The sequence below is a fragment of the Salvelinus namaycush genome, chromosome 5 (assembly GCF_016432855.1).
Source record: "Salvelinus namaycush isolate Seneca chromosome 5, SaNama_1.0, whole genome shotgun sequence".
Taxonomy (NCBI): Eukaryota; Metazoa; Chordata; class Actinopteri; order Salmoniformes; family Salmonidae; genus Salvelinus; species Salvelinus namaycush.
Genome location: NC_052311.1, coordinates 61,623,349 through 61,648,663, shown reverse-complemented (window position 1 = coordinate 61,648,663; position 25,315 = coordinate 61,623,349). Strand labels below are relative to the sequence as shown.

The following is a 25,315-nucleotide window of genomic DNA, read 5'->3' as shown; positions in this document are numbered from 1 at the left end:
ATTGAGCCCACACTACTACACTGTCTGAGCCAAGAACTACATGCTTTCTGGTAATTTTTGACTAAAATACTGAGTGGGGTGAATATATTTTATATGATATACATGATTTTTTGATAACTAGCAAATAGTAGCCTACAGCAAAGTGTTTAAATCATTTCTAACGTGTTAACAATTTCTGCTAGTCAGTTTTTGCTACCATTTAGGATTTAGCTTGCTTGAGCCTGCTAACTGAGTGTTAATTCACCTGTTTCCATACAGGTTTAATTTTAAACCATTTATCTTACAAAGGAGTTGTTTAATCTAACTGCTTAACTATTTATCTCTACATGGAATTGTATTTTTAAAATATTTTTTTACTATTTTTTACTATCTTTACAGGAAAATGCCACGGGCACTATCTGATGTGTGGAGACATTTCACTGCAGCTAATGTAGAAGGAAAAGCTGTGTACACTTGCAAATACTGTGCCAAATTATATGTGAAGAATGCAACAAAGATGCAGAATCATCTGGCCAGGTGCATAAAGTTCCCTCAGCGCTCACAACAAGCAACCTCTGACCGAAGTCCCTATACTTCTATTATAAGTGAAAATTATGACTCAGACATCTTATCGATAGCAACAGCTCATGGTCCTCCTGGAATCAGAAGGTTTTTTTTACTCAATGGAGGAACGTAGTCAGAGATGCTGATGAATGTCTTGCTCGAGCTGTGTATGCAACTGGTTCACCTCTGATGCTCACAGGCAATGTGTATTGGAAGAGATTTCTGAATGTTCTTCGCCGAGCATACACCCCTCCAACCAGAGTTCAGGTGAAGGTCAAGCAAATCATAGAGAAAGCAGACTGTATTGCAATCATCTCTAATGGGTGGTCGAATGTTCATGTGCAAGGAATAATTAGCTATATCATCTCCCCTCAACCAGTATTCTACAAGGGACAACAGACACACCGGTCTCTACATTGCAGATGAGCTGAAGGCATTCATCAATGACCTTGGACCACAGAACGTATTTTCACAGGTGACAGTGCTGCAAACATGAAGGCTGCTTGGTCTAAAGTGGAGGAATCCTACCCTCACATTACATGGCTCATGCATTGAATCTGATCCTCAAGGACATCATGGTACTGAAAACAATGGATACACTCTGCAAGAGAGCCAAGGAAATGGTTCGGTGTGTGAAGGGTCAAGTTATAGCAGCAATCTACCTCACCAAGCAAAGTGAGAAGAATAAGAGCACCACATTGAAGCTGCCCAGCAACACCCGTTGGGGTGGTGTTGTGATCATGTTTGACAGGCTCCTGGATGGGAAGGAGTCTCCAATAAATGTCCATATCAATCTGTTGATATGGACAGCCCCATCAAGAGGATCCTCCCGGATGATGTATTTTAGGAGAGAGTGGTAAGCAGCCTGAAACTCCTGACAACCTATAGCAGTAGCCATTACACGGATTGAGGGAGACAATGCCATCCTGTCTGACGTTCAGACTCTGCTTGTAGATGTAAGAGAAATCCGTACTGCCCTGCCCACTTCACTGTTGCTCCAAGCAGAGGAAACTGCAGTTCTGAAATACATCAAAAATCGTGAAGACTTCTGCTTGAAGCCCATACATGCCGCAGTGTACAAGTTGAACCCCAAGTGTGCTGGCAAGAGCATCCTGTCTGCTGCAGAGATCAACAAAGCCTATGGTGTCATCACTACCGTGTCTCTCAACCTTGGCCTGGATGAGGGCAAGGTTCTTGGCAGTCTGGCAAAGTACACTTCCAAGCAAAGGCTTTGGGATGGAGATGCAATATGGCAGTCGTGCCAACATATCTCATCAGCCAGCTGGTGGAAGGGACTTTGTGGATCTGAGGCTCGTTCCCCTGGCCTCCTCCAAATCCCACCAATATCAGCCGCCTCAGAGCGCAACTGGTCCTTGTTTGGGAACACACACACCAAAGCACGCAACAGGCTGACCAATACAAGGGTTGAAAAATTGGTGGCCATCCAGGCAAATTTGAGGCTTTTTGAGCCTAACAACAATCCATCCTCAACAGGGTTGGAAAGTGACAGTGAAGATGAGGCCTCAGTCTGATGTTCAAGAGGTGGACATTGAGGAGGTCCAAGGAGAAGACTTGGGAGACAACCAAAGCTTTAGTTTCTGGACTATCATTTTACAGATGTATGTTAATGTTTTTGGGAGATGCGATGGATCATTCAATATTCCCTTTTGTTCAGTGAAATCATCCCATGTGAAGTCAACTCGTTCAATTTGTAACAATGTTTTTATTTCTATTGCAAGCATTTAATCATTTGCAATTGTCTACTTATAAGGTAAAAGGTTTGTTTCGGTCTCCATATGGTAAATATCTCCAAAGCAAAAAACATCTACATTTAAATGGTATTAATATTAATTCCTATATATTCCCATGGATCGTTTCCACCTCTGAATATTCCCCAAAATGTGCCACCCTAGTCACAGCAGTATTGCGTTGCTAGGTAATGATGCAAACAATGTCTGTTTTTCTGAATGTGGCTATGTGTATGTTGTCTGGTATGTCTTGGGATAGACTCTTACTCCAAATTAGAGGTCGACCGATTAATCGGAATGGCCGATTTCAAGTTTTCATAACAATCGAAAATCGGTTATTTTGGGTGCCGATTAGCCTTTTTATTTTATTTTTTAAATATTTTTTTTGACATCTTTATTTTATCTTTATTTAACTAGGCAAGTCAGGTAAGAACACATTCTTATTTTCAATGACGGCCTAGGAACAGATTTTTAACCTTGTCAGCTCGGGGGATTCCTTAAAGAGGTGGGGTTTCAGGTGTCTCCGGAAGGTGGTGATTGACTCCGCTGACCTGGCGTCGTGAGGGAGTTTGTTCCACCATTGGGGTGCCAGAGCAGCGAACAGTTTTGACTGGGCTGAGCGGGAACTGTACTTCCTCAGAGGTAGGGAGGCGAGCAGGCCAGAGGTGGATGAACGCAGTGCCCTTGTTTGGGTGTAGGGCCTGATCAGAGCCTGAAGGTACGGAGGTGCCGTTCCCCTCACAGCTCCGTAGGCAAGCACCATGGTCTTGTAGCGGATGCGAGCTTCAACTGGAAGCCAGTGGAGAGAGCGGAGGAGCGGGGTGACGTGAGAGAACTTGGGAAGGTTGAACACCAGACGGGCTGCGGCGTTCTGGATGAGTTGTAGGAGTTTAATGGCACAGGCAGGGAGCCCAGCCAACAGCGAGTTGCAGTAATCCAGACGGGAGATGACAAGTGCCTGGATTAGGACCTGCGCCGCTTCCTGTGTGAGGCAGGGTCGTACTCTGCGAATGTTGTAGAGCATGAACCTACAGGAACGGGCCACCGCCTTGATGTTAGTTGAGAACGACAGGGTGTTGTCCAGGATCACGCCAAGGTTCTTAGCGCTCTGGGAGGAGGACACAATGGAGTAGTCAACCGTGATGGCGAGATCATGGAACGGGCAGTCCTTCCCCGGGAGGAAGAGCAGCTCCGTCTTGCCGAGGTTCAGCTTGAGGTGGTGATCCGTCATCCACACTGATATGTCTGCCAGACATGCAGAGATGCGATTCGCCACCTGGTTATCAGAAGGGGGAAAGGAGAAGATTAATTGTGTGTCGTCTGCATAGCAATGATAGGAGAGACCATGTGAGGATATGACAGAGCCAAGTGACTTGGTGTATAGCGAGAATAGGAGAGGGCCTAGAACAGAGCCCTGGGGGACACCAGTGGTGAGAGCACGTGGTGCGGAGACAGATTCTCGCCACGCCACCTGGTAGGAGCGACCTGTCAGGTAGGACGCAATCCAAGCGTGGGCCGCGCCGGAGATGCCCAACTCGGAGAGGGTGGAGAGGAGGATCTGATGGTTCACAGTATCAAAGGCAGCCGATAGGTCTAGAAGGATGAGAGCAGAGGAGAGAGAGTTAGCTTTAGCAGTGCGGAGCGCCTCCGTGACACAGAGAAGAGCAGTCTCAGTTGAATGACTAGTCTTGAAACCTAACTGATTTGGATCAAGGAGGTCATTCTGAGAGAGATAGCAGGAGAGCTGGCCAAGGACGGCACGTTCAAGAGTTTTGGAGAGAAAAGAAAGAAGGGATACTGGTCTGTAGTTGTTGACATCGGATGGATCGAGTGTAGGTTTTTTCAGAAGGGGTGCAACTCTCGCTCTCTTGAAGACGGAAGGGACGTAGCCAGCGGTCAAGGATGAGTTGATGAGCGAGGTGAGGTAAGGGAGAAGGTCTCCGGAAATGGTCTGGAGAAGAGAGGAGGGGATAGGGTCAAGCGGGCAGGTTGTTGGGCGGCCGGCCGTCACAAGACGCGAGATTTCATCTGGAGAGAGAGGGGAGAAAGAGGTCAAAGCACAGGGTAGGGCAGTGTGAGCAGAACCAGCGGTGTCGTTTGACTTAGCAAACGAGGATCGGATGTCGTCGACCTTCTTTTCAAAATGGTTGACGAAGTCATCCGCAGAGAGGGAGGGGGGGGGGGGGGGGGGGAGGAGGATTCAGGAGGGAGGAGAAGGTGGCAAAGAGCTTCCTAGGGTTAGAGGCAGATGCTTGGAATTTAGAGTGGTAGAAAGTGGCTTTAGCAGCAGAGACAGAAGAGGAAAATGTAGAGAGGAGGGAGTGAAAGGATGCCAGGTCCGCAGGGAGGCGAGTTCTCCTCCATTTCCGCTCGGCTGCCCGGAGCCCTGTTCTGTGAGCTCGCAATGAGTCGTCGAGCCACGGAGCAGGAGGGGAGGACCGAGCCGGCCTGGAGGATAGGGGACATAGAGAGTCAAAGGATGCAGAAAGGGAGGAGAGGAGGGTTGAGGAGGCAGAATCAGGAGATAGGTTGGAGAAGGTTTGAGCAGAGGGAAGAGATGATAGGATGGAAGAGGAGAGAGTAGCGGGGGAGAGAGAGCGAAGGTTGGGACGGCGCGATACCATCCGAGTAGGGGCAGAGTGGGAAGTGTTGGATGAGAGCGAGAGGGAAAAGGATACAAGGTAGTGGTCGGAGACTTGGAGGGGAGTTGCAATGAGATTAGTGGAAGAACAGCATCTAGTAAAGATGAGGTCAAGCGTATTGCCTGCCTTGTGAGTAGGGGGGGGGAAGGTGAGAGGGTGAGGTCAAAAGAGGAGAGGAGTGGAAAGAAGGAGGCAGAGGAATGAGTCAAAGGTAGACGTGGGGAGGTTAAAGTCACCCAGAACTGTGAGAGGTGAGCCATCCTCAGGAAAGGAACTCATCAAGGCATCAAGCTCATTGATGAACTCTCCAAGGGAACCTGGAGGGCGATAAATGATAAGGATGTTAAGCTTGAAAGGGCTGGTAACTGTGACAGCATGGAATTCAAAGGAGGCGATAGACAGATGGGTCAGGGGAGAAAGAGAGAATGTCCACTTGGGAGAGATGAGGATCCCAGTGCCACCACCCCGCTGACCAGAAGCTCTCGGGGTGTGCGAGAACACGTGGGCAGACGAGGAGAGAGCAGTAGGAGTAGCAGTGTTATCTGTGGTAATCCATGTTTCCGTCAGTGCCAAGAAGTCGAGGGACTGGAGGGAAGCATAGGCTGGGATGAACTCTGCCTTGTTGGCCGCAGATCGGCAGTTCCAGAGGCTGCCGGAGACCTGGAACTCCACGTGGGTCGTGCGCGCTGGGACCACCAGGTTAGTGGCAGCGGCCACGCGGTGTGAAGCGTTTGTATGGTCTGTGCAGAGAGGAGAGAACAGGGATAGACAGACACATAGTTGACAGGCTACAGAAGAGGCTACGCTAATGCAAAGGAGATTGGAATGACAAGTGGACTACACGTCTCGAATGTTCAGAAAGTTAAGCTTACGTTGCAAAAATCTTATTGACTAAAATGATTAAAATGATACAGTACTGCTGGCTGGTGAAGTAGGCTAGCTAGCAGTGGCTGCGTTGTTGACTTTGTTTGAAAGTGTTGCTGGCTAGGTAGCCTCGATAACTGGCTAGGTAACCTCGATAACTGGCTAGATAATTACTCTAAACTACACAATTATCTTAGATACAAAGACAGCTATATAATAATTCCTTATAATTCCTGTAATAACTTGCGGCTGAACTTGAAAGGGGTTCCTTCGTTATTTTACCGTTCATGTCTTCCATAGAGAATGTCTTGATCTACTTCAAATAAGGTCTGTGTTTCGTGCAGGCTTAAACCGCCTCGACGTTGTGATACCCGTGTAAATCTCACTAGGATAAGGTAACGTTTGTCAACATATTTTCATAAATCCACTCTACAAAAAAAATGATCTTCGCTTATATTTAGCCAATATTGATCAGAGTTACCTTGTCCTATGGATATCTACACAGTTATAAAATTGGCAAGGTGGTGTAAGCCTACACGAAACACAGACCTTATTTTAAGTGAATCTAAAAATTATCCTATGGAATAAATGAAGGAACCGCTTTTCAGATTTTGCTAGAAGGTGTCATGGGAATTATGACTCACACTTTGGTCGTCAATTCTTACCATGCCCATTATTAAAATAGGATTTCCTGCATATAGAAATTAGTTTTTGTTTTCAACATTCACCACAGGTAACTTAAACTCTATTTTTATCAAACAGTTGAGAGTATTTGTCTCCTAAGCAGACTCTTCAGTATCATTGTCACTTCAGAGCTTTGTGTGTATTTATGTATTATATTAAGTTAAAATAAAAGTGTTCATTCAGTATTGTTGCAATTGTCATTATTACAAAAATGTGTGTGTGTATTATATATAAAACATTATTTTATTTTTTTAATAAATCGGTATCGGCTTTTTTTGTCCTCCAATAATCGGTATCGGCGTTGAAAAATCATAATCGGTCGACCTCTACTCCAAATCACCTGTTGTATAAGGCTAGCTATAGTGGGTTAGCCATTTGAATGAAGTGAGTATTAAGTATAGACTATTTGGGAGGGGGGGGGATTAGACAGGATCAGTCTTTGTATGGTGTTGCATGCTGATTGTGTCTCTTCTCTCTCCCCCCCCCCCCCCCCCCCCCCCCAGTGATGGACACCAAGGCGGTGTTTACTGCCCTGTACAGTGTGTGTGAGGAGAATGCTACGTTCTTCTCTGAGGGTTCTAAGGGGGCCCAGGGGGGCGCGGCACAGCGGCTGGTGGACACCATGACCCTGATCCAGGAGCACGCCCGCAGCCTGGAACCTGTCATCTCAGGCTTTGCTGCTGTCTACCACCACTTTGACTTTGACCCGCACATACCAGCCAACGGATACCGCTCTCTAGTCAAGGTAGAATGACAGGGTTTGTGTCCGTATGTGTGACAACTCCCTAGTTAAGAGAGATTGAGGGAATGTGTGTTGTGTTTGTGAGCGTCCTTAGTGCATATGTGGGTGTGCCTGACGGTCTCAAAATTGGGGGAAACGCAACACCAGCATCGTATGCCTCAAGTTTATTTTTATTGCGCTTTTATTTATTAATTTTGCTACCAATTGATTGAGTGTCACGATAGAACCTTTTCAGGCTCCCTCTTTTATTGATGAGAAATCATGACCTTCTCTCTGCCAGCTGCTTACCTCTATTAAATAGTCTCTGAATTTCTGTCTCCACATTTTTTATGGTCTCTCTCTCCTTTTCTGTACCTGTTGTTTTTTGCTCTGACATTCTCTTTTATTAATGTTATTTCTATCTCTCTCAAGCACCTTTCCTCCTCCCCCCTATTTCTCTCACTCCCTTCTCTTTTTCCTCTCACCCCTCTCCTAGGTGGTGCGCTGCTGCATTCTCCACATCATCCACAAGGGGCGCTACATCTCCACCAACCGCCGCAGCATCTTCTTTCGGACGGCCCACAACGCAGGGGAGATGGAGGCCTACTGCTCTGCCCTATGTCAGCTGAGAGCCCTGCTCTACCTGGCCCAGCGACTGCTGCATGACAACAGCCACGGAAACCTCTTCTTCCACGAGGAGAGCGGCCTCAGCCAGAGCTTTGTCCGGGAGTACTCCTCCATGCACAAGGGCTGCTTCTACGGACGCTGCCTTGGATTCCAGGTAGGGGGGAGATTTGGAGGGAGGAATACTTTTGGAATGACCTTGAGGCCCTTTTGGTTAGCCTCAGGGGAAAGTATTTTGTAGTGATTTGTGTTTCATGTCTCTCTCCTCTTCCAGTTCACTCCAGCCATCCGTCCCTGTCTGCAGACCATAGCCATCGGCCTAGTGGCCTTTGGAGAGAACTACAGGCGCCACCAGTCAGGCATTGGTCAGTGGCTCCAGCAAACCTCCCTATTGATGGAAACAAAAGCCACTCAATCATTAATTCATTCTCATTTACACCCTAAACCATTCTGACATGGCAACTCAATCAACGTGAAGGGATTGTGAGGGTGAATATCAATGCTAGATGCAATACATCAAACCTTTCTCAACCACCCATCCGGGATAATTGTCATCAGCAACGCTGAATAGCATAGCGCCACAGTCAAATAATATTACTAAAAATATTTATAATCATGCAATCACAAGTGAAATACAGTATACCAAAACACAGCTTAGCTTGTTGTTAATCCACCTATCGTGTCAGATTTTGAAAATATATTTTACAGCGAAAGAAATCCAAGCTTTTGTGAGTGTAGCTTTCTATGCCACATTAGCTTAGCCTTATATTAGCTTGCTTAGCTTGGTCACGAAAGTAAGAAAAGCAATCAAATTAATCGCTTACCTTTGATAATCTTCGGGTGGTTCCACTCACGAGACTCCCAGTTACACAACAAATGTTCTTTTTGTTCGATAAATATTACTTTGATATCCAAATACCTCCGTTCGTTTGCTGCGTTTGGCTCCGAAATCCACCGGAAAGAGCGGTCACCAAAATGCCAAATAATATCCATAATGTCCACAGAAACATGTCAAACGTTTTTTATAATCAATCCTCAGGATGTTTTTCAAATATATATTTGATAATATATCAACCGGGAGTGTTGTTTATTCATTACGACCGGGAGAAACAATGGCCGCCTTTCTCTGTTACGCAGAACTCACTGAGAGCCCCCACCTATCCACTTACGCAATGTGATCTTTCACGCTCATTTTTCAAAAGAAAAGCCTGAAACTTTGTCTAATGACTGTTGACACCTTAGGGAAGCCATAGAAAAATAAATCTGGTTGATATCCCTTTAAATGCAGGTTAGGCAGGCATAAGAACAGAGGTTTCAAAAAGACACTTCCTGATTGGATTTTCCTCCGGTTTTCGCCTGCAATATCAGTTCTGTTTAACTCACAGACAATATTAAGAAAGTTTTGGAAACTTTAGAGTTTTCTATCCTAATCGGACAATTATATGCATATTCTAGTTTCGGGGGCTGAGAAATAGGCAGTTTCAAATGGGTACGTTTTTTTAGCCAAAAACGAAAACACCGCCCCCTAGTCTTAAGAAGTTAACCTCTCTAGGGTATGTGGGACACTAGCGTCCCACCTGGCCAACATCCGGTGAAATTGCAGAGCGCCAGATTCAAAAACAGAATTACTCATAATAAAAATTCATAAAACATACAAGTGTTATACATCAGCTTAAAGATTAACTTCTTGTTAATTCAGCCACTGTGTCAGATTTCAAAAAGGCTTTACGTCGAAAGCATACCATGCGATTTATCTGAGGACAACGCCCAGCACACACAAGCATATAAGCATTTTCCATCCAGGTAGACGAGTCACAAAAGTCAAAAATAGCGATAAAATTAATCACTTACTGTTGTGTATTGATATTCTAGTTTTGTCCCTTCAGGGCACCTGTAACCCCCCTATGTTGAAATGCTTGGAATGTTCTTCCTGTGAAACGCATTAAACAATGCCCACGTTAATTTATACTCCCATCTCATGTCCTGTCCTTATATTAGTTGTATAAGTAATAGTGTGCTATACAACACTTACCTTTGATCTTCATATGGTTGCACTCACAAGACTCCCAGTTACATAGTAAATGTTTGATAAAGTCCCTCTTTATGTCCCAAAAACTCTTTTGTTGACGTGTTTTGTTCAGTAATCCAATGGCTCCAAGGCGGTCACAGCAGGCAGACGAATAGATACTAAAAGTACCGGTAAAGTTCGTCGAAACATGTCAAACGATGTTTATAATTAATCCTCAGGTTTTTTATTGCCTTTATAATCAATAATATTTCAACCGGACAATACCGTTTTCAATAGATAGGAAAAATAACAAACGAAGCGTGCCAATTCAGGTCTGCAAAGTTCCTCTGACCAAAATGGCTGTTTACTCGTCATTTTTCAAAATAAAAGCCTGAAACCATGTCTTAAGACTGTTGACATCTAGTGGAAGTCGTAGGAACTGCAATCTGATTCCTAACCCATTGGATTCTCTATAGGCATTGAGTTGGAAAACAGACACATGAAAATAATTCCAGTTCCTGGATGGATTTTTCTCAGGTTTTCGGCTGCCATATCAGTTCTGTTATACTCACAGACATTATTTTAACAGTTTTGGAAACTTTAGAGTTTTCTATCCAAATCTACCAATTATATGCATATCCTAGCTTCTGGGCCTGAGTAACAGGCAGTTTACTTTGGGCACGCTTTTCATCCGGAGGTGAAAATACTGCCCCCTACCCAAGAGAGGTTAAAGGGAGACTTACTTACATTACCCATTAACCCACACACACATTCGAAATTCTTTCTTAATCCCCAAATGACATAACAGTCTAGAAGGATTCCAGCATTTCATAGGTCATGGATATATGGACACTTATATGATCGAACACTCTTGTGCTCTATGCTGCATCCCAGTGGAGGAAGGAGGTATTGCACCGTATGGTGAGTATCTGTCCCCCTGACCACTGCCATAGTCTCAGTCTGGGACATAGAGCCAGCCTTTGACATGGTCACTCTATCCCCGTGGTCACCTATTAACCAAGTCTTGGTGATTAATTAGATTAGGGGAATCTGTTTTAGTGCTGTGGCGGAACAAATAGCCATATAGTTCAGCTCTCCTGGACAACAGGTGACCACTCCTCCGTCTCATCCAGACTCTCCTGTAGCTACAGGGATTGAAAAAGTTCTGTTTAACAGTAGCGTATACTGCCTCCCCTCATGGCCATCGCTCTGTCTCTGCCTCCCCCTCCCTGTGTTTCTGTCTCAGTGAGGTGATGTATTAGCCACTCACTCCCGCTCTTCTTCCCTGTCACTTTTCTGTCATTCATCTTTATGCATACCTATACATTTTCCCCCCTCTTCCACTACCTTGACCCACTATTTTTTTACCTGCAACTGTCTATCACCCTCTCCTTCTTGCATCCCTCCTACAACCATCCCTCCACTATCTTCTCTCCCCCCTTCCCTCTGTCTCCAGGTGTAGCAGCCAGCTCCTTCTTTACCTCCGGGAAGTACGCCATCGACCCGGAGCTAAGGGGGGCGGAGTTTGAACGCATCACTCAGAACCTGGACGTCCACTTCTGGAAGGCCTTCTGGAACATCACAGAGACTGAGGTTCTATCTGTGAGTCACTGACCACTCTGGACGGACCTTGTAACGGGTCGCTGGTAGAATACTCTCCCCTTGCGCTGGGATGTACAGCTTAGTGGTAGATTACTCTTCCCTTGTATGTGTTTGTCTCAGCGTTTGTCCTGTTGGCTATCTTGACTCTCTTTCATGCCTCTCATAGTTATGTAGTTGCAGAGCTTGTAATACTGTCACTGTGTTTAGATTTTACTGGATGCTTTCCTGCCATGAGGAGATGCTCTCAGCTTTGTCTTTTGTCAAGTTTATTGACCTACAAATGACCGGAAGATCAAAACAATATGATATGGTGAATTATGAATGTTTATCTGATTTGCCCTCTGCCTTCACTCTTTCTTTGTTGTCCCTCCTAAAGGAAAAGACTGAAACATTGCGGTGTATCTGTGACGGATGACAAAGTAATCTTCTTCCTCCTTGCCTTCCACTCTTCCCTTCAGAGTCTAGCCAGTATGACGTCCACCCAGGTGAAGGTGAACCGTGCCCTCTCGGTGCCCCCTGTTCCCTTTGACCTCCCGCTGGTGGCCGATCCGCACCTCACTGTCACCATAGAGGCCCCGTCGGCCCACACCGGCCCTGGCCCCGTGCAGATGAGGCTGATCTCCTACGAGCTGAGGGAGGGACAGGTAACTTGTTCATATTTGCATTTTGAAGTGACTCAAATCCTATTTTTTGAATATCCGATTCAAATAGTACTTTTCCTGCAGTCTGAACAGGCAAAAAGTACATGGGATCGATATTTCAAACCACCTTTATATGTGATGAAAAAGGAGGACCAAGGCAGTTTTTATATAATGCATTTAAATGCCTTTATTTTTATGGCGCGTTCAATGGAAACAAAGATTAAAAACTAGTAAGCAATACTATACACCAAAAAAATGGAAATACTGTAGATATGTTATCAAAATGCAAATCAAGGCTAGAAGCATAATCCAAAACGTTTTGCAATGTAAACAAGTTTGTATTGGACAAATGCAGGTAGGTCCCGCTTGGTTCTTTGGCACCTAGTGAATAGAACCCTGGTCTCATACTGGTTACGTTCCAGTCTCAGCTGATTCTACATCAAAGTTCACTGTTAGCCTTTCAAATCTCAGACACGCAGAACCTTTAACTGTTAGATCAAAATGTGCTGCTGTCGCTGTACTACCTTTGACAGCAGCAGTCTGACAGTGTGTATTTCTCATATTAATTTGCTTTAAGCTGTTGAGAAGCCTCTTCCTGCGTGAAATGCTCAAACATCAAGGGATTCTGTTAGTTTGCGTTTCCTTTGTCTGAGAGCAGCTGTTGTAAACAAAAGTGTCTTCTCTGCTCATCCGTGGCTCTTAATCCCTTTAAATCCTCACACACACACTCACACTCCCATTTATTTATTTGGGGAGGTATTGAACAGCAGAGCTGAGCATCTGTAGTCTGGCATTAAACCAGACATGATAGCAGCCAACACGTTCAACTCACTCATTGATCCTGCTCAGTCAAAGAGCTGTTGTCTTATGTGGAGAACACAAGCGAAAGCCTCTGCTGTTCCCTGCTAATGTTAATGAATGGGAATGAGAATGGTGTGTTTGTGGTGGAGCTGGAAGGACAGCCGGGAGCAGAGAAAAAACCACACAGCTAATCCTGACTGAAGGGATTGTTCAACAGAGCTGTAAAGCAAACGAACAAATCAACATCTGTAGCAATTGAAGTGAAAACAGAAATGTTCTACCTTTGATTATGATAGTGATTATTTGGCTGTCTCCCTCCCTCTGTAGGACAGTGAGGCGTTGCTGTCCCTGTCTCGTTCTGAAGGGGGTCCTATCTCCCTGTCTCTGGGAATGAAGACCAAGCAGAGCCCCCCTTCTCGCTGGCTCCTGGTTCACTACCACGGAGGAGGCTTTGTGGCCCAGACCTCCAAGTCTCACGAGGTAACAACACATTCTGTTCTCTCTCGTTTGTTCGTTGGGGAGGAATTGACATCACGTTTCACCTTTAACCTAACTAGTGTCTCTATGGTGGGAACCCATGGTGTGGCCTGGTTCTCTCCACAGCCTATCTGTGTTCAAGACATCAATGTCTTTTTAAATATATTATTATAGGTATCTGGAATCAAACCATTCTAATAAACAGTTTGGGAGTTGCGTTAGAGGGGTACTTGGTGGTCTTGAGGATATGATTGTGTTTTCACTCCATGGCTTCCCTGTAGTGAGCTGTTCCTGCTAAAGACTGTTTAATTCATCCTGTAGGGTTGATGGACACAGACTTTGTTTGTATCACTCTATTATCTAGTGATTGGTGCAGGCCAACACCCCTTACCCCCTCTTCCACTCCTGTCTCTTTCCTCCCTCATTCCATCTCCTCTCTCTCCTTCCCTCCCCCCCCCCCCCCCCCCCCCCCCCCCCGTCCTCTTGAAGTGGTCAGCTCAGAGCTCAGCCTCTGACAGATGAGACAGGGGGCTGTATTATATAACCAGCAGGCTACTTTAAACCACAGACGCGTCACCATGAAACCAGAGTGGACTGGCAGTCCCTTGATCTCCAATAGCCTAGCAACCAGAGGCTATAGGAAGTGATCTGAGGAGGAACAAGCCTGTCATGTTGAATTAGCCTGGAATTCTGCATGAAGTTATTATGGCTTTATATTACATAGGCCCTAATATGGAAGATGTCTATCTGTGTGTGAGCTCTAGGCTCTCTCCTCTAAACCTGTCCTCTACGTGTTCCTCCTTTCTGATCATTATTCCCTTTGTTCTCTACTCTCCTTTGTCCTATGACCTCTTCTGCTGTCATTTTTGTAATCCACCCCTGCTCTTTGCTTTCTTTTCTCTCTCCTCCCTCCTGCACTGTACCCACACTGTTCTTCCTTCTTCCCCCTGGCAAGTAGGGAGATGGATAGAGTCTGTGGTGTCTCCATTCTTCACTTTTCCCCCTCCTGCCACCTTCACTCCTCCTCCTGGAGTGTTCAGGGAGATGGATAGTGTCTGAGGGCTGAAGCTCTCCCTCTCACAGAGGGAGCTGTGTAGTGTGAGGGCAGGAGTTTGTGGTGTCCCTCTCAGTACCCCATTGATCCAGACCCCCAGTAATGGATGGGCCACAACTTAATCACTCAAGTGTGTGTGTCAGAGGTGCTAGCCCAGAAGCAGATTAACCACAGTGCCTGTCTCTGCAGAGGAGTGGAACTACTACACCCTGTAACCCCGGCAGTAGGGGATGATCTGCAAGGTTATGGATAGGTGTGCCCCCCCCCCCCCCCGTGGGCATACTTTCCACACACACTTCTCATCAGGACAGTTTAGACGCAGCCTGTTGTTCTGTGAGCGTTCATCTCTCTATGGGGGCCGCTGGCAAACCTTGTGATTGTCAGATCTGGCCAGCGGCGCTGACGGGTGTCAAAACGCATCATGTACTGACAATGGCGATCGTTCAAATTGACACGCAGGCGCACACACGCCACACCACACCACACCACACATGTCAGCGGTGCCAGACTGGGATCCATTATGACAGCGTGGCTTTAAGAGTGCAGGGCAGATTCCCAGGGATGGTGTTGAGGTGGTGTCTGGCAGTGTGATGTGGTCGCATCCAGTCATGGGCCACTGAGGTGAGGCGTATTGTTTAGAGAGGCGGAGCTGTCACTACTGACACTGTCACTGATGTTTAGAGAGAAGAGGAGAGGTGTTCGAGGGACAGGAGAGAAAATTCTGTAGAGGGCAGACTAATATTGTCAGATGAGATTTATTTTCAGATGTACACTCTGACTTAGCTAAGCACTTGATGACTGTACAAGGGTATAATAATAAAAGCAAATATTCTAAGGACGTTTGATCTGAAAAGTATGTTTATCACTTAGCTACCATGACATCAAATTGCATAGCAACAACAGGTTAACACCACCCCTGTGTAGTAGAGGTCGACCGATTAGGATTTTTCAACACCGATACCGATTATTGGTGGACAAAAAAAATCCGATACCGATTTTTTTAAAAAGTACTTTTTTTAAAACATTTTATTTATTTGTAATAATGACAATTACAACAATACTGAATGAACACTTATTTGAACTTAATATAATACATCAATAAAATCAATTTAGCCTCAAATAAATAATGAAACATGTTCAATTTGGTTTAAATAATGCAAAAACAGTGTTGGAGAAGAAAGTAAAAGTGCAATATGTGCCATGTAAGAAAGCTAACGTTTAAGTTCCTTGCTCAGAAAATGAGAACATATGAAAGCTGTTGGTTCCTTTTAACATGTCTTCAATATTCCCAGGTAAGAAGTTTTAGGTTGTAGTTATTTTAGGACTATTTCTCTCTATACGATTTGTATTTCATATACCTTTGACTATTGGATGTTCTTATAGGCACTTTAGTATTGCCAGTGTAACAGTATAGCTTCCGTCCCTCTCCTCGCTCCTACCTGGGCTCATCGACAACAGCCACCCTCAAAGCAGCATTACCCATGCAGAACAAGGGGAACAACTACTCCAAGTCTCAGAGCGAGTGACATTTGAAAAGCTATTAGCGCACACCCAGCTAACTAGCTAGCCATTTCACATCGGTTACACCAGCCTAATCTCGTCAGTTGTAAGGCTTGATGTCATAAACAGCTCAATGCTTGAAGCACAGCGACGAGCTCCTGGCAAAACCCACGAAAGTGCTGTTTGAATGAATGCTTACGAGCCTGCTGGTGCCTACCATCGCTCAGTCAGACTGCTCTATCAAATCATAGACCTAATTATAACATAATAACACACAGAAATACGAGCCTTAGGTCATTAATATGGTCGAATCCGGAAACTATCATCTCGAAAACAAAACGTTTATTCTTTCAGTGAAATACGGAACCGTTCCGTATTTTATTTAACGGGTGGCATCCATAAGTCTAAATATTCCTGTTACATTGCACAACCTTCAATGTTATGTCATAATTACGTAAAATTCTGGCAAATTAGTTCGCAATGAGCCAGGCGGCCCAAACTGTTGCATATACCCTGACTGTGCATGCAATGAACGCAAGAGAAGTGACACAATTTCACCAGGTTAATATTGCCTGCTAACCTGGATTTCTTTTAGCTAAATATGCAGGTTTAAAAATATATACTTCTGTGTATTGATTTTAAGAAAGGCATTGATGTTTATGGTTAGATACAGTTGTGCAACGATTGTTAAATCATCCCCCGTTTGGCAAAGTTGGCTGTCTTTGTTAGGAAGAAAGTCTTCACACAGTTTGCGATGAGCTAGGCAGCCCAAACTGCTGCATATACCCTGACTATGTTGCAAGAGAAGTGACACCATTTTTCCTAGTTAAAAGAAATTCATGTTAGCAGGCAATATTAACTAAATATGCAGGTTTAAAAAATATATACTTGTGTTTTGATTTTAAGAAAGGCATTGATGTTTATGGTTAGGTACACGTTGGAGCAACGACAGTCGTTTTTCGCGAACTCCAGCGCATCGATTATATGCAACGCAGGACATTCTAGATAACTACACATGGTTGATGATATTACTAGTTTAACTAGTGATTATGATTGTTTTTTATAAGATTAGTTTAATGCTAGCTAGCAACTTACCTTGGCTTCTTACTGCATTCGCGTAACAGGCAGGCTCCTCGTGGAGTGCAATGTAAAGCAGGTGGTTAGAGCGTTGGACTAGTTAACCTTAAGGTTGCAAGATCGAATCCCCGAGCTGACAAGGTAAAAATCTGTCGTTCTGCCCCTGAACAAGGCAGTTAACCCACCATTTCTAGGCCGTCATTGAAAATAAGAATGTGTTCTTAACTGATTTGCCTAGTTAAATAAAGGTTTAAAAAATAAAAAAAATCTGCTTGTTATGAAAACTTGAAAACGGCCCTGATTAATCGGTCGACCTCTACTGTGTAGTGAGAGCAAGGTTGTCATGTTGGATTTGTGAGCACAGTGCACATACCTGGTATTTTCATAACAGAATTACCAAGCCGCCACTGGAGTTCGGCAGTGTACGTTTGGGGTTGGGTTGGTAGTTCACCATTACAGAACCTGCAAGGTGGGAATATGATACCAGGACCTCTTCTCCTATCCTTCTCAACACCACCTCCTGTAAAGCTAGCTAGGGAGCACTAAGAAGCATTCAGAACTGCGAACAGCACTCTGCCTGCCCTGGTAGGGGGTTGCACCATCTACAGTAAACTCACTCCTTTCACCTCCATTCACCCCCTTTCTCTCTTCTCCAGCCGTACCTGAAGAGCTGGTCTCAGGACCTGGGTGTGCCCATCCTGTCTGTGGACTACTCTCTGGCCCCTGAAGCCCCCTTCCCCAGGGCCCTGGAGGACTGCTTTTACGCCTACTGCTGGGCCATCAAGAACCACCACCTGCTGGGTAGGACAACACACCACTACCACTTTATCTAACCCTACTGCTGGGTAGGATAACACACTACTACCACTTTATCTTAGAATAGAATGATCTTTAATATCCCAGAGTGGAAAATGTCTTTGACAACATTTTGATGCTGTGTATATGTAAATAGACATGCCTGTTTTTTCGGGTGGGCTTTATTCGCAATGATCTCAATATTTACCATGGATACTTCCTGGTACTTAATAGATTATTATGACAGAAAGCTAAAGACTGGTTAGTGTGGAACTCACTCAACTGAAGGTCATAGTCTCAACTTATGTCTCAAATATAAAACATTGTGGGGACAAGATTAAACATGGCCCCATATAGGCACAGAGAGTGGGACTTGGAAGTGTTATACAGACTCTCACTTTTACTCAGCTTTTCTCCTTTCTCTCCCTCTTTCTGTTTCTCTCTCTCTCTCTTGCCTCAATCTACTGACTCTGACTCTCCTCTCTCTCAGGTTGGACGGGGGAGAATGTGTGTCTGGCCGGTGACAGTGCCGGTGGTAACCTGTGTATTACAACATCGATGCGCGCTGCGTCTCATGGTGTGCGAATGCCTGATGGCATTGTAGCTGCCTACCCTGCCATCCTCCTCACCGCCTACGCCTCGCCCTCCCGCCTGCTCACCCTCTTCGACCCCCTACTGCCCCTCAGTGTGCTCTCCAGGTGTCTCAGTGCCTACGCAGGTACGACTGTGTGAGAGGGAGCAGAGATGGTGTACTGCCCCTGAGTGTAGTGCGTGGTGTTTGTGCATGCCAATCAATGCTGGTGAGTGATGGGTACCGCATTTCCCCTCTCCCCCTCCCTCCCTCCCCATCCTCTACCCCAGGTGAGGAGCCCCAGGCAGAGAAGCAGGTGGAGAAGGTGAGCACTCTGAGCATGGTGAAGAGAGACACGGCCCTGCTGCTCAGAGACTTCAAACAGGGAGCTTCCAACTGGATCCACTCCCTACTGGACCCCAACAGAGCCGCTGCCACGGCACCAACGGGTAGGTACACCAGTGTGTGTGTTGGAGGGGGACTGCGGTGTGTGTCTCTGTATGTACTTGTGTTCACGCATCTTTGTGTCTGACTGAGGTGAAATAATATTTTCCTATTACCGGAAGGGCCATGTATGTACGATTTCTTTTTTTTATTGAAATTGATATACATAGTTAACATCTAATTAACCAACCAATCACCCACGGCCACCACTCTGTTACGTCACACCCTCATCCATACATATCAATTCACTGCTTAGTCTCAGGCCACAGGAGGCTCTCACCACTAATTATGTTGAAACCCTGCAGTAAGCAGACTATTCCAGGCGTCACCATGTTACCTGACACCCAGCAGCTGTGGACCAGACTAATGACTGTGTCATTGAGGGGTGTACATTATTAAAGGCCATGATGGGGAGTTCATTATTAATAGAAGAGCTCAGTGAGTACAGCTTTGAGAACAGACAAGCCATGACACTGCTTACAGCTGTGTTGTGACGGGGAGATCATATCATAATGACACTATTATTGCTTAAAGCTAGAATCCGCAGTTGAAACGATAACAAAGCGGGCACCCCGCCTCTGTTTTGGTAAAAAGCTGAGGGATGGGCCTGGAGAAATGTAACCACTCAAATTCAAACTGTAGACTGCTATGGATGGAAGGAACCCATGTAATAAAAATTGTAGTTTTAACCATGTTTTAAAGCTTTACAGTGTTAGTTTACATTTATATCGTTTACAAACATTGGGGTGTAATAAGATAGTGGGGTTCTGATGGGGTGTGACAGTTGAACTAAGCTCACAAGCCATTTTTAAGTTATATTCTTCAATCAATGGTGTATATCAATAATTAGTCCAAAAATGAATGTAGTATCTAACGATTCTAGCTTTTATTATCCATCTCCCGATAACCACACGTCCCTCACTCCCGCCTCTTCTCACCGTCCTCCAATCATATGTCATCATTGATGTTTCCCTGTTCCATAATGGCCTCAGTCTTTGTCTCTCACTCTGCCAATGACTTTCTCTTTTCTCTCCAGACACGTCTTCGTCAGTGAGGAAGAGTGTGTCTGAGGCATCCATCAGCTCGCCCCACTCGGACCCCCCCGAGCCCCCTGAGCATCCCTCAGACTTCTCCCTGAGGAGAGAGTCTCTGAAGAGCCTGGCATGCCACGCCAACAATGCCATCGCCACCCCCGCTGCTGCCCCCACCACACCTGCCCACAATGCAATGGTGTTCCCCGAACCCACAGTATGATTCTCCCTGCGTTTCCCTTAATAACAGATGTAGGATCAGATTATCCTAACCCTGACCAGTTGGGGGGAGGGTTAAACTGACTTCAGATCAGTGTGGCAGCTTCATCCTTACTTCTTTTACAACAACTTCAGACACACTTGTCACTGAAGTGTTGGTGTTTGTCTTAACTAAGCCTCTCTGAATCATTTATGCAAATAGATGGTGACCAAGCTGCTTGTCTTGTTCCCTCCTCCACAGATTTAACTGGCGCAGGCAGGCAGAACTGTGTGTCTGAGTGTAACCTCTAGTGTGTCAGTATGGGGATAATCTCTGTGTTTCTATAAAGCCAGTCTGAATTAATGCCTCTGTCTACAGGGGGAATATGAAGAACTGTCACATGACGTCACAGTGAAACATGTCAATGTTTGTTCCTGTGATTTGAAATGTAAAAAATATACTTGAGGCTTGTAGATTCTTAGAAAAAGTGTCTGGTCCCAACGGAAAGACGCATCAGTATGATCCAGTATCATCAGGTTTCCACAGTCCTGGTCTTAGACTAGTGTTAACATATGTATTGCCATGGTAATCTATTTTCCTGTACCCCTCCAGCCTGACAACGTGAGCTTCTTCCTCTCCAAAGAGGTGGTGTCCATGTCGGATGCTCTGTCTTCTGTAGCCATAGCGCCCCCTGAGGGGGAGGAGGGCGTGGTGCTGGAGCACCCTCGGGAGTTCCCCCTGGGCTTCGAACCGCTGCGCTCTGAGCGGCTGGCTGAGATGAAGCTGGCCACCTCGCCTGTCGTCAGGAACCCCTACATGTCTCCTCTACTGGCCCCCGACAGCATGCTGAGAGGACTGCCCCCCATACACCTTGTGGTGAGAGGGAGGAAGGTGGTGGGAGGGAAATGGAGTTGAGGACTGGCTTGTCCCAATCCTTTTTGGGTCTTGTCCACCAATTATTATTTTTTACTTGATCCTATAATATCCTCTGACTCTGTTTATCGCTCCTTCTCCCCCTAGGCCTGTGCGTTAGACCCCATGCTAGATGACTCTGTGATGTTTGCCAAGCGCCTGAGGAACGTAGATCAGCCAGTCACCCTGTGTGTGGTGGACGACCTTCCCCACGGCTTTCTCAGCCTATCACAGCTCTCCAGGGAGACGAGGGAAGCGGCTAACGTCTGCGTCAACAGAATCAGGGACGTCTTTGACCAGAAGGACTCGCCCCAGGAGCCGCGCATGCACCGCAAGCTGGAAAGGACCAATCGCCGTGCTTCCTCTGTCGCCACGGGTGACCCAGAGAAACTCTTTGCAGCACCCATTCAGGAGGAGGAGCTGCTGGTTGCCAGGGGAGGGACTCTAGTTCCAGATGGGGAGGGGCTAGTTGGCGTGGCTGCACAGAACAACAATGTCGTGGGATAAAGGCATAATCAGGGGTTTGCTGGATGAAGGGTGCTGTTAGTCAAAGGATTTAAAAGAGAGGGAGAAAGGGGGGGGGGGATTTGGGCCATATGAAGCCTGGGAGAAGAGAATAGAGCGAAGGAAAAACAGCAGCAGGAGTATATGCAGAAGGAGTTGGTAGCGTGCCCATTTTTGGAGAGACAGAATGAAGCACCCATGGATAGAGAGAAGGACAGCAAGTACTAAATGCAACCTCTTCAGCTTTCAAACTCTCAATTGCTGTTTAGCACCATGCACAGCGACATGTTGACCACACACACACACACTAAACCACTTTGCCTTTTGGGCTGCTGCATTGTGCTCGGTGTAGAACTGTGAGTTTGGAGCCTGGACATTATAAAACAGCACAGAGCGTTGTGGTGAATGGTCGATCCATCTCCCAATAGAAGACTATTCCAATCCCTAATCAGATAGTGGTAGATGTGCAATGAGCTCCTACATAGTGCCATCACAACTTAATGGCCACTTGTCTTTTAGGGAGCCACTCTAAATCAAGCTTAATAACTGTAGAACTCTGAGGTCTGTTAAACTAGTTGGTTGTGAATACTGCCGCTGTTCGGTCACTTACTCTGCTGATTGGCCCATCAATAGGGCGCTGCAGTGCTAAAAACAACAAACTTAGAAACTGGAAGGATTTCGTAGTACCTTGAAATTCCACAGAAATTGTTATCCATAATTGATCTTATTATGCCACTAGTATTCCTTGTTATTTGTATTTATTGTGTGTATACTCGTATTGTATTTTTTTTTTACCGTGGATTATAGTTATACCTGTTTGTTCAAGGCTTTTAAGAGCATATTGTGAGGTGGATGCTAAGTTAATTTCCTAGCTTTGTAGTGCCATATTCTATGGCTGCTCATTCCTAGTTGTTCAAAGTAGCCAAATGTTAACCTCTATCACTCTCACTGTAGTGACTAGTGGTCAGTTAGCCGTTACCCACCCAACCAGTCACCTCATAGTGAGATGTGGCTGAGGGTTGATATTATGAGGCCTCTATATATACACTGCTCAAAAAAATAAAGGGAACACTTAAACAACACAATGTAACTCCAAGTCAATCACACTTCTGTGAAATCAAACTGTCCACTTAGGAAGCAACACTGATTGACAATAAATGTCACATGCTGTTGTGCAAATGGAATAGACAAAAGGTGGAAATTATAGGCAATTAGCAAGACACCCCCAATAAAGGACTGATTCTGCAGGTGGTGACCACAGACCACTTCTCAGTTCCTATGCTTCCTGGCTGATGTTTTGGTCACTTTTGAATGCTGGCGGTGCTTTCACTCTAGTGGTAGCATGAGACGGAGTCTACAACCCACACAAGTGGCTCAGGTAGTGCAGCTCATCCAGAATGGCACATCAATGCGAGCTGTGGCAAGAAGGTTTGCTGTGTCTGTCAGCGTAGTGTCCAGAGCATGGAGGCGCTACCAGGAGACAGGCCAGTACATCAGGAGACGTGGAGGAGGCCGTAGGAGGGCAACAACCCAGCAGCAGGACCGCTACCTCCGCCTTTGTGCAAGGAGGAGCACTGCCAGAGCCCTGCAAAATGACCTCCAGCAGGCCACAAATGTGCATGTGTCTGCTCAAACGGTCAGAAACAGACTCCATGAGGGTGGTATGAGGGCCCGACGTCCACAGGTGGGGGTTGTGCTTACAGCCCAACACCGTGCAGGACGTTTGGCATTTGCCAGAGAACACCAAGATTGGCAAATTCGCCACTGGCGCCCTGTGCTCTTCACAGATGAAAGCAGGTTCACACGCACATGTGACAGACGTGACAGAGTCTGGAGACGCCGTGGAGAACGTTCTGCTGCCTGCAACATCCTCCAGCATGACCGGTTTGGCGGTGGGTCAGTCATGGTGTGGGGTGGCATTTCTTTGGGGGGCCGCACAGCCCTCCATGTGCTCGCCAGAGGTAGCCTGACTGCCATTAGGTACCGAGATGAGATCCTCAGACCCCTTGTGAGACCATATGCTGGTGCGGTTGGCCCTGGGTTCCTCCTAATGCAAGACAATGCTAGACCTCATGTGGCTGGTGTGTGTCAGCAGTTCCTGCAAGAGGAAGGCATTGATGCTATGGACTGGCCCGCCCGTTCCCCAGACCTGAATCCAATTGAGCACATCTGGGACATCATGTCTCGCTCCATTTGAGTGTGAATCCAAATCTAGACCTCCATGGGTTGATACATTTGATTTCCATTGATAATTTTTGTGTGATTTTGTTGTCAGCACATTCAACTATGTAAAGAAAAAAGTATTTAATAAGAATATTTCATTCATTCAGATCTAGGATGTGTTATTTTAGTGTTCCCTTTATTTTTTGGAGCAGTGTATAATCTCTATATGCTGGTCTTTTATACTGATATATTATAACTAGCCAATCATAAATAGCTAATGCAATATTATAGCTGCATTTTAATTGATCAGTCCAATCAACAGGTTTTAGTGGAGCCATGATGATATTGTGTTGGATTTCAGTCACTGTTGTGGGGGCAAAGCATCAAGTCAGTCATTTTTGATTTGATCATTTTTATTGACGCCAAGTATTACGTCTTATGATTTTAAGTCTCTTGTGCTCAGCCTTTGTTGCCATCTAAAATAATCACTTAGCTTAGCTGTCTAGCTTGTTGAGAATGAATGATTCACATTGTCGTCGTCCCCCCCCCCCCCCAGAAGAGCAGGGTTTATCCAGCACAAGGTCATTATCTAGTATTATGATTCTCTGTCCTGTTTGCTGCCAATGCTTATTGCAGTGTTTTGAGGCAGGCTGATAGATATTAAAAGAGCTGTTAAGTGATTCCCTTGAATACCTTCGCGGTTATCTAGTTTTTAGAAGTCTTGTGTTTAATGGTTGCTGGTTATGATCATTTCACACTTTTTCTTTAAGTTAAGTGTAAATGTGTGTTTTGTGTTTAGTGTCTGGTAAGTGGATTCTGTATGTGTCTATCAATGACTCTAACATTGCACGTATTTGTCAGGGCTTGTGTGGGTGGAATATCTACCATCTTTGAAACATGATTGTGTGTTTTTAATTGCAGCAGTAAAGCAGCACGTGGGTGTATGGGGCCATGAGTTGCAACCCAAGCCCCTGAATCTCATGGGTGTTGTACAGTACACTATTGTTTAGCCAAGCAGGACTTCTGAGATCCCATTTAACACTATGCATTCTGTCAGCCATCCTTGCTATGATGCATTACAAGGTCCTTGATGAATACAGTTCTCATTGTGCTCTAGCAACATGACTGATCATGCATATTGAGATTTAGTAGCCTGGTGTCTCCATTGCCAGAGTAGATATCATAACCCCACACACACACCCGACCAGCACCACTCCAGGCCCTATGGGATGCCCTGAATGGCTCCTATGGACTACTAGCGCCCCCAATGAGCAAGGCTGGTACAGCCCTCTGACCTATCTATGGAAATGTGTAATGGTGGGTTAGAACCGCTTGGTGGTTTATGACCAAATCCTTTTTATTTGGGTTGTGGCTTTAGACCAGGTCCTGGTCAGAAACATTGCTCTTGTTTTCTTGGTGGGTCACAATAAATAATTGTGTATATGGGTCACAGTGCAACAACTTTGGGAACCACTGCAATAAGCTGGTATTTTAATGGCTACCAATCCTTCACCTGATCTGAGAGGAGGGCAACGCACAGGAGAAATCCATGACATGGTGCTAGCCCATCAGTTGGTCTCGTTAGGTTCCACCATCTTGTTTTCACCTTCCTAGTCCTATTGGTTTTCAGGAAAGGGAAGGAGCCATTTGAGAGCATTGGAACATGGTCTCCTTCCATATGTGGGCCAACCACTGTTTCTATGCCTCTAG

At 45.6% G+C, this 25,315-nt stretch overlaps 1 protein-coding gene across 1 annotated transcript in view; it reads left to right on the top strand.

Annotated features, from left to right (window-relative positions):
- LOC120048653 (hormone-sensitive lipase-like) overlaps nucleotides 1-22,575 on the top strand; it is a 49,976-nt gene extending 27,401 nt beyond the window's left edge. The window contains exons 2-13 of the mRNA XM_038994758.1: nucleotides 6,985-7,226; nucleotides 7,699-7,983; nucleotides 8,101-8,191; nucleotides 11,291-11,436; nucleotides 11,895-12,080; nucleotides 13,206-13,358; nucleotides 17,643-17,787; nucleotides 18,272-18,499; nucleotides 18,643-18,801; nucleotides 19,833-20,044; nucleotides 20,639-20,902; nucleotides 21,047-22,575. Coding sequence (XP_038850686.1) covers nucleotides 6,985-7,226; nucleotides 7,699-7,983; nucleotides 8,101-8,191; nucleotides 11,291-11,436; nucleotides 11,895-12,080; nucleotides 13,206-13,358; nucleotides 17,643-17,787; nucleotides 18,272-18,499; nucleotides 18,643-18,801; nucleotides 19,833-20,044; nucleotides 20,639-20,902; nucleotides 21,047-21,445 — 2,510 coding nt within the window. The 3' untranslated portion in view covers nucleotides 21,446-22,575. The remainder of the gene's footprint in view (nucleotides 1-6,984; nucleotides 7,227-7,698; nucleotides 7,984-8,100; nucleotides 8,192-11,290; nucleotides 11,437-11,894; nucleotides 12,081-13,205; nucleotides 13,359-17,642; nucleotides 17,788-18,271; nucleotides 18,500-18,642; nucleotides 18,802-19,832; nucleotides 20,045-20,638; nucleotides 20,903-21,046) is intronic.
- Nucleotides 22,576-25,315: the final 2,740 nt, after the last annotated feature.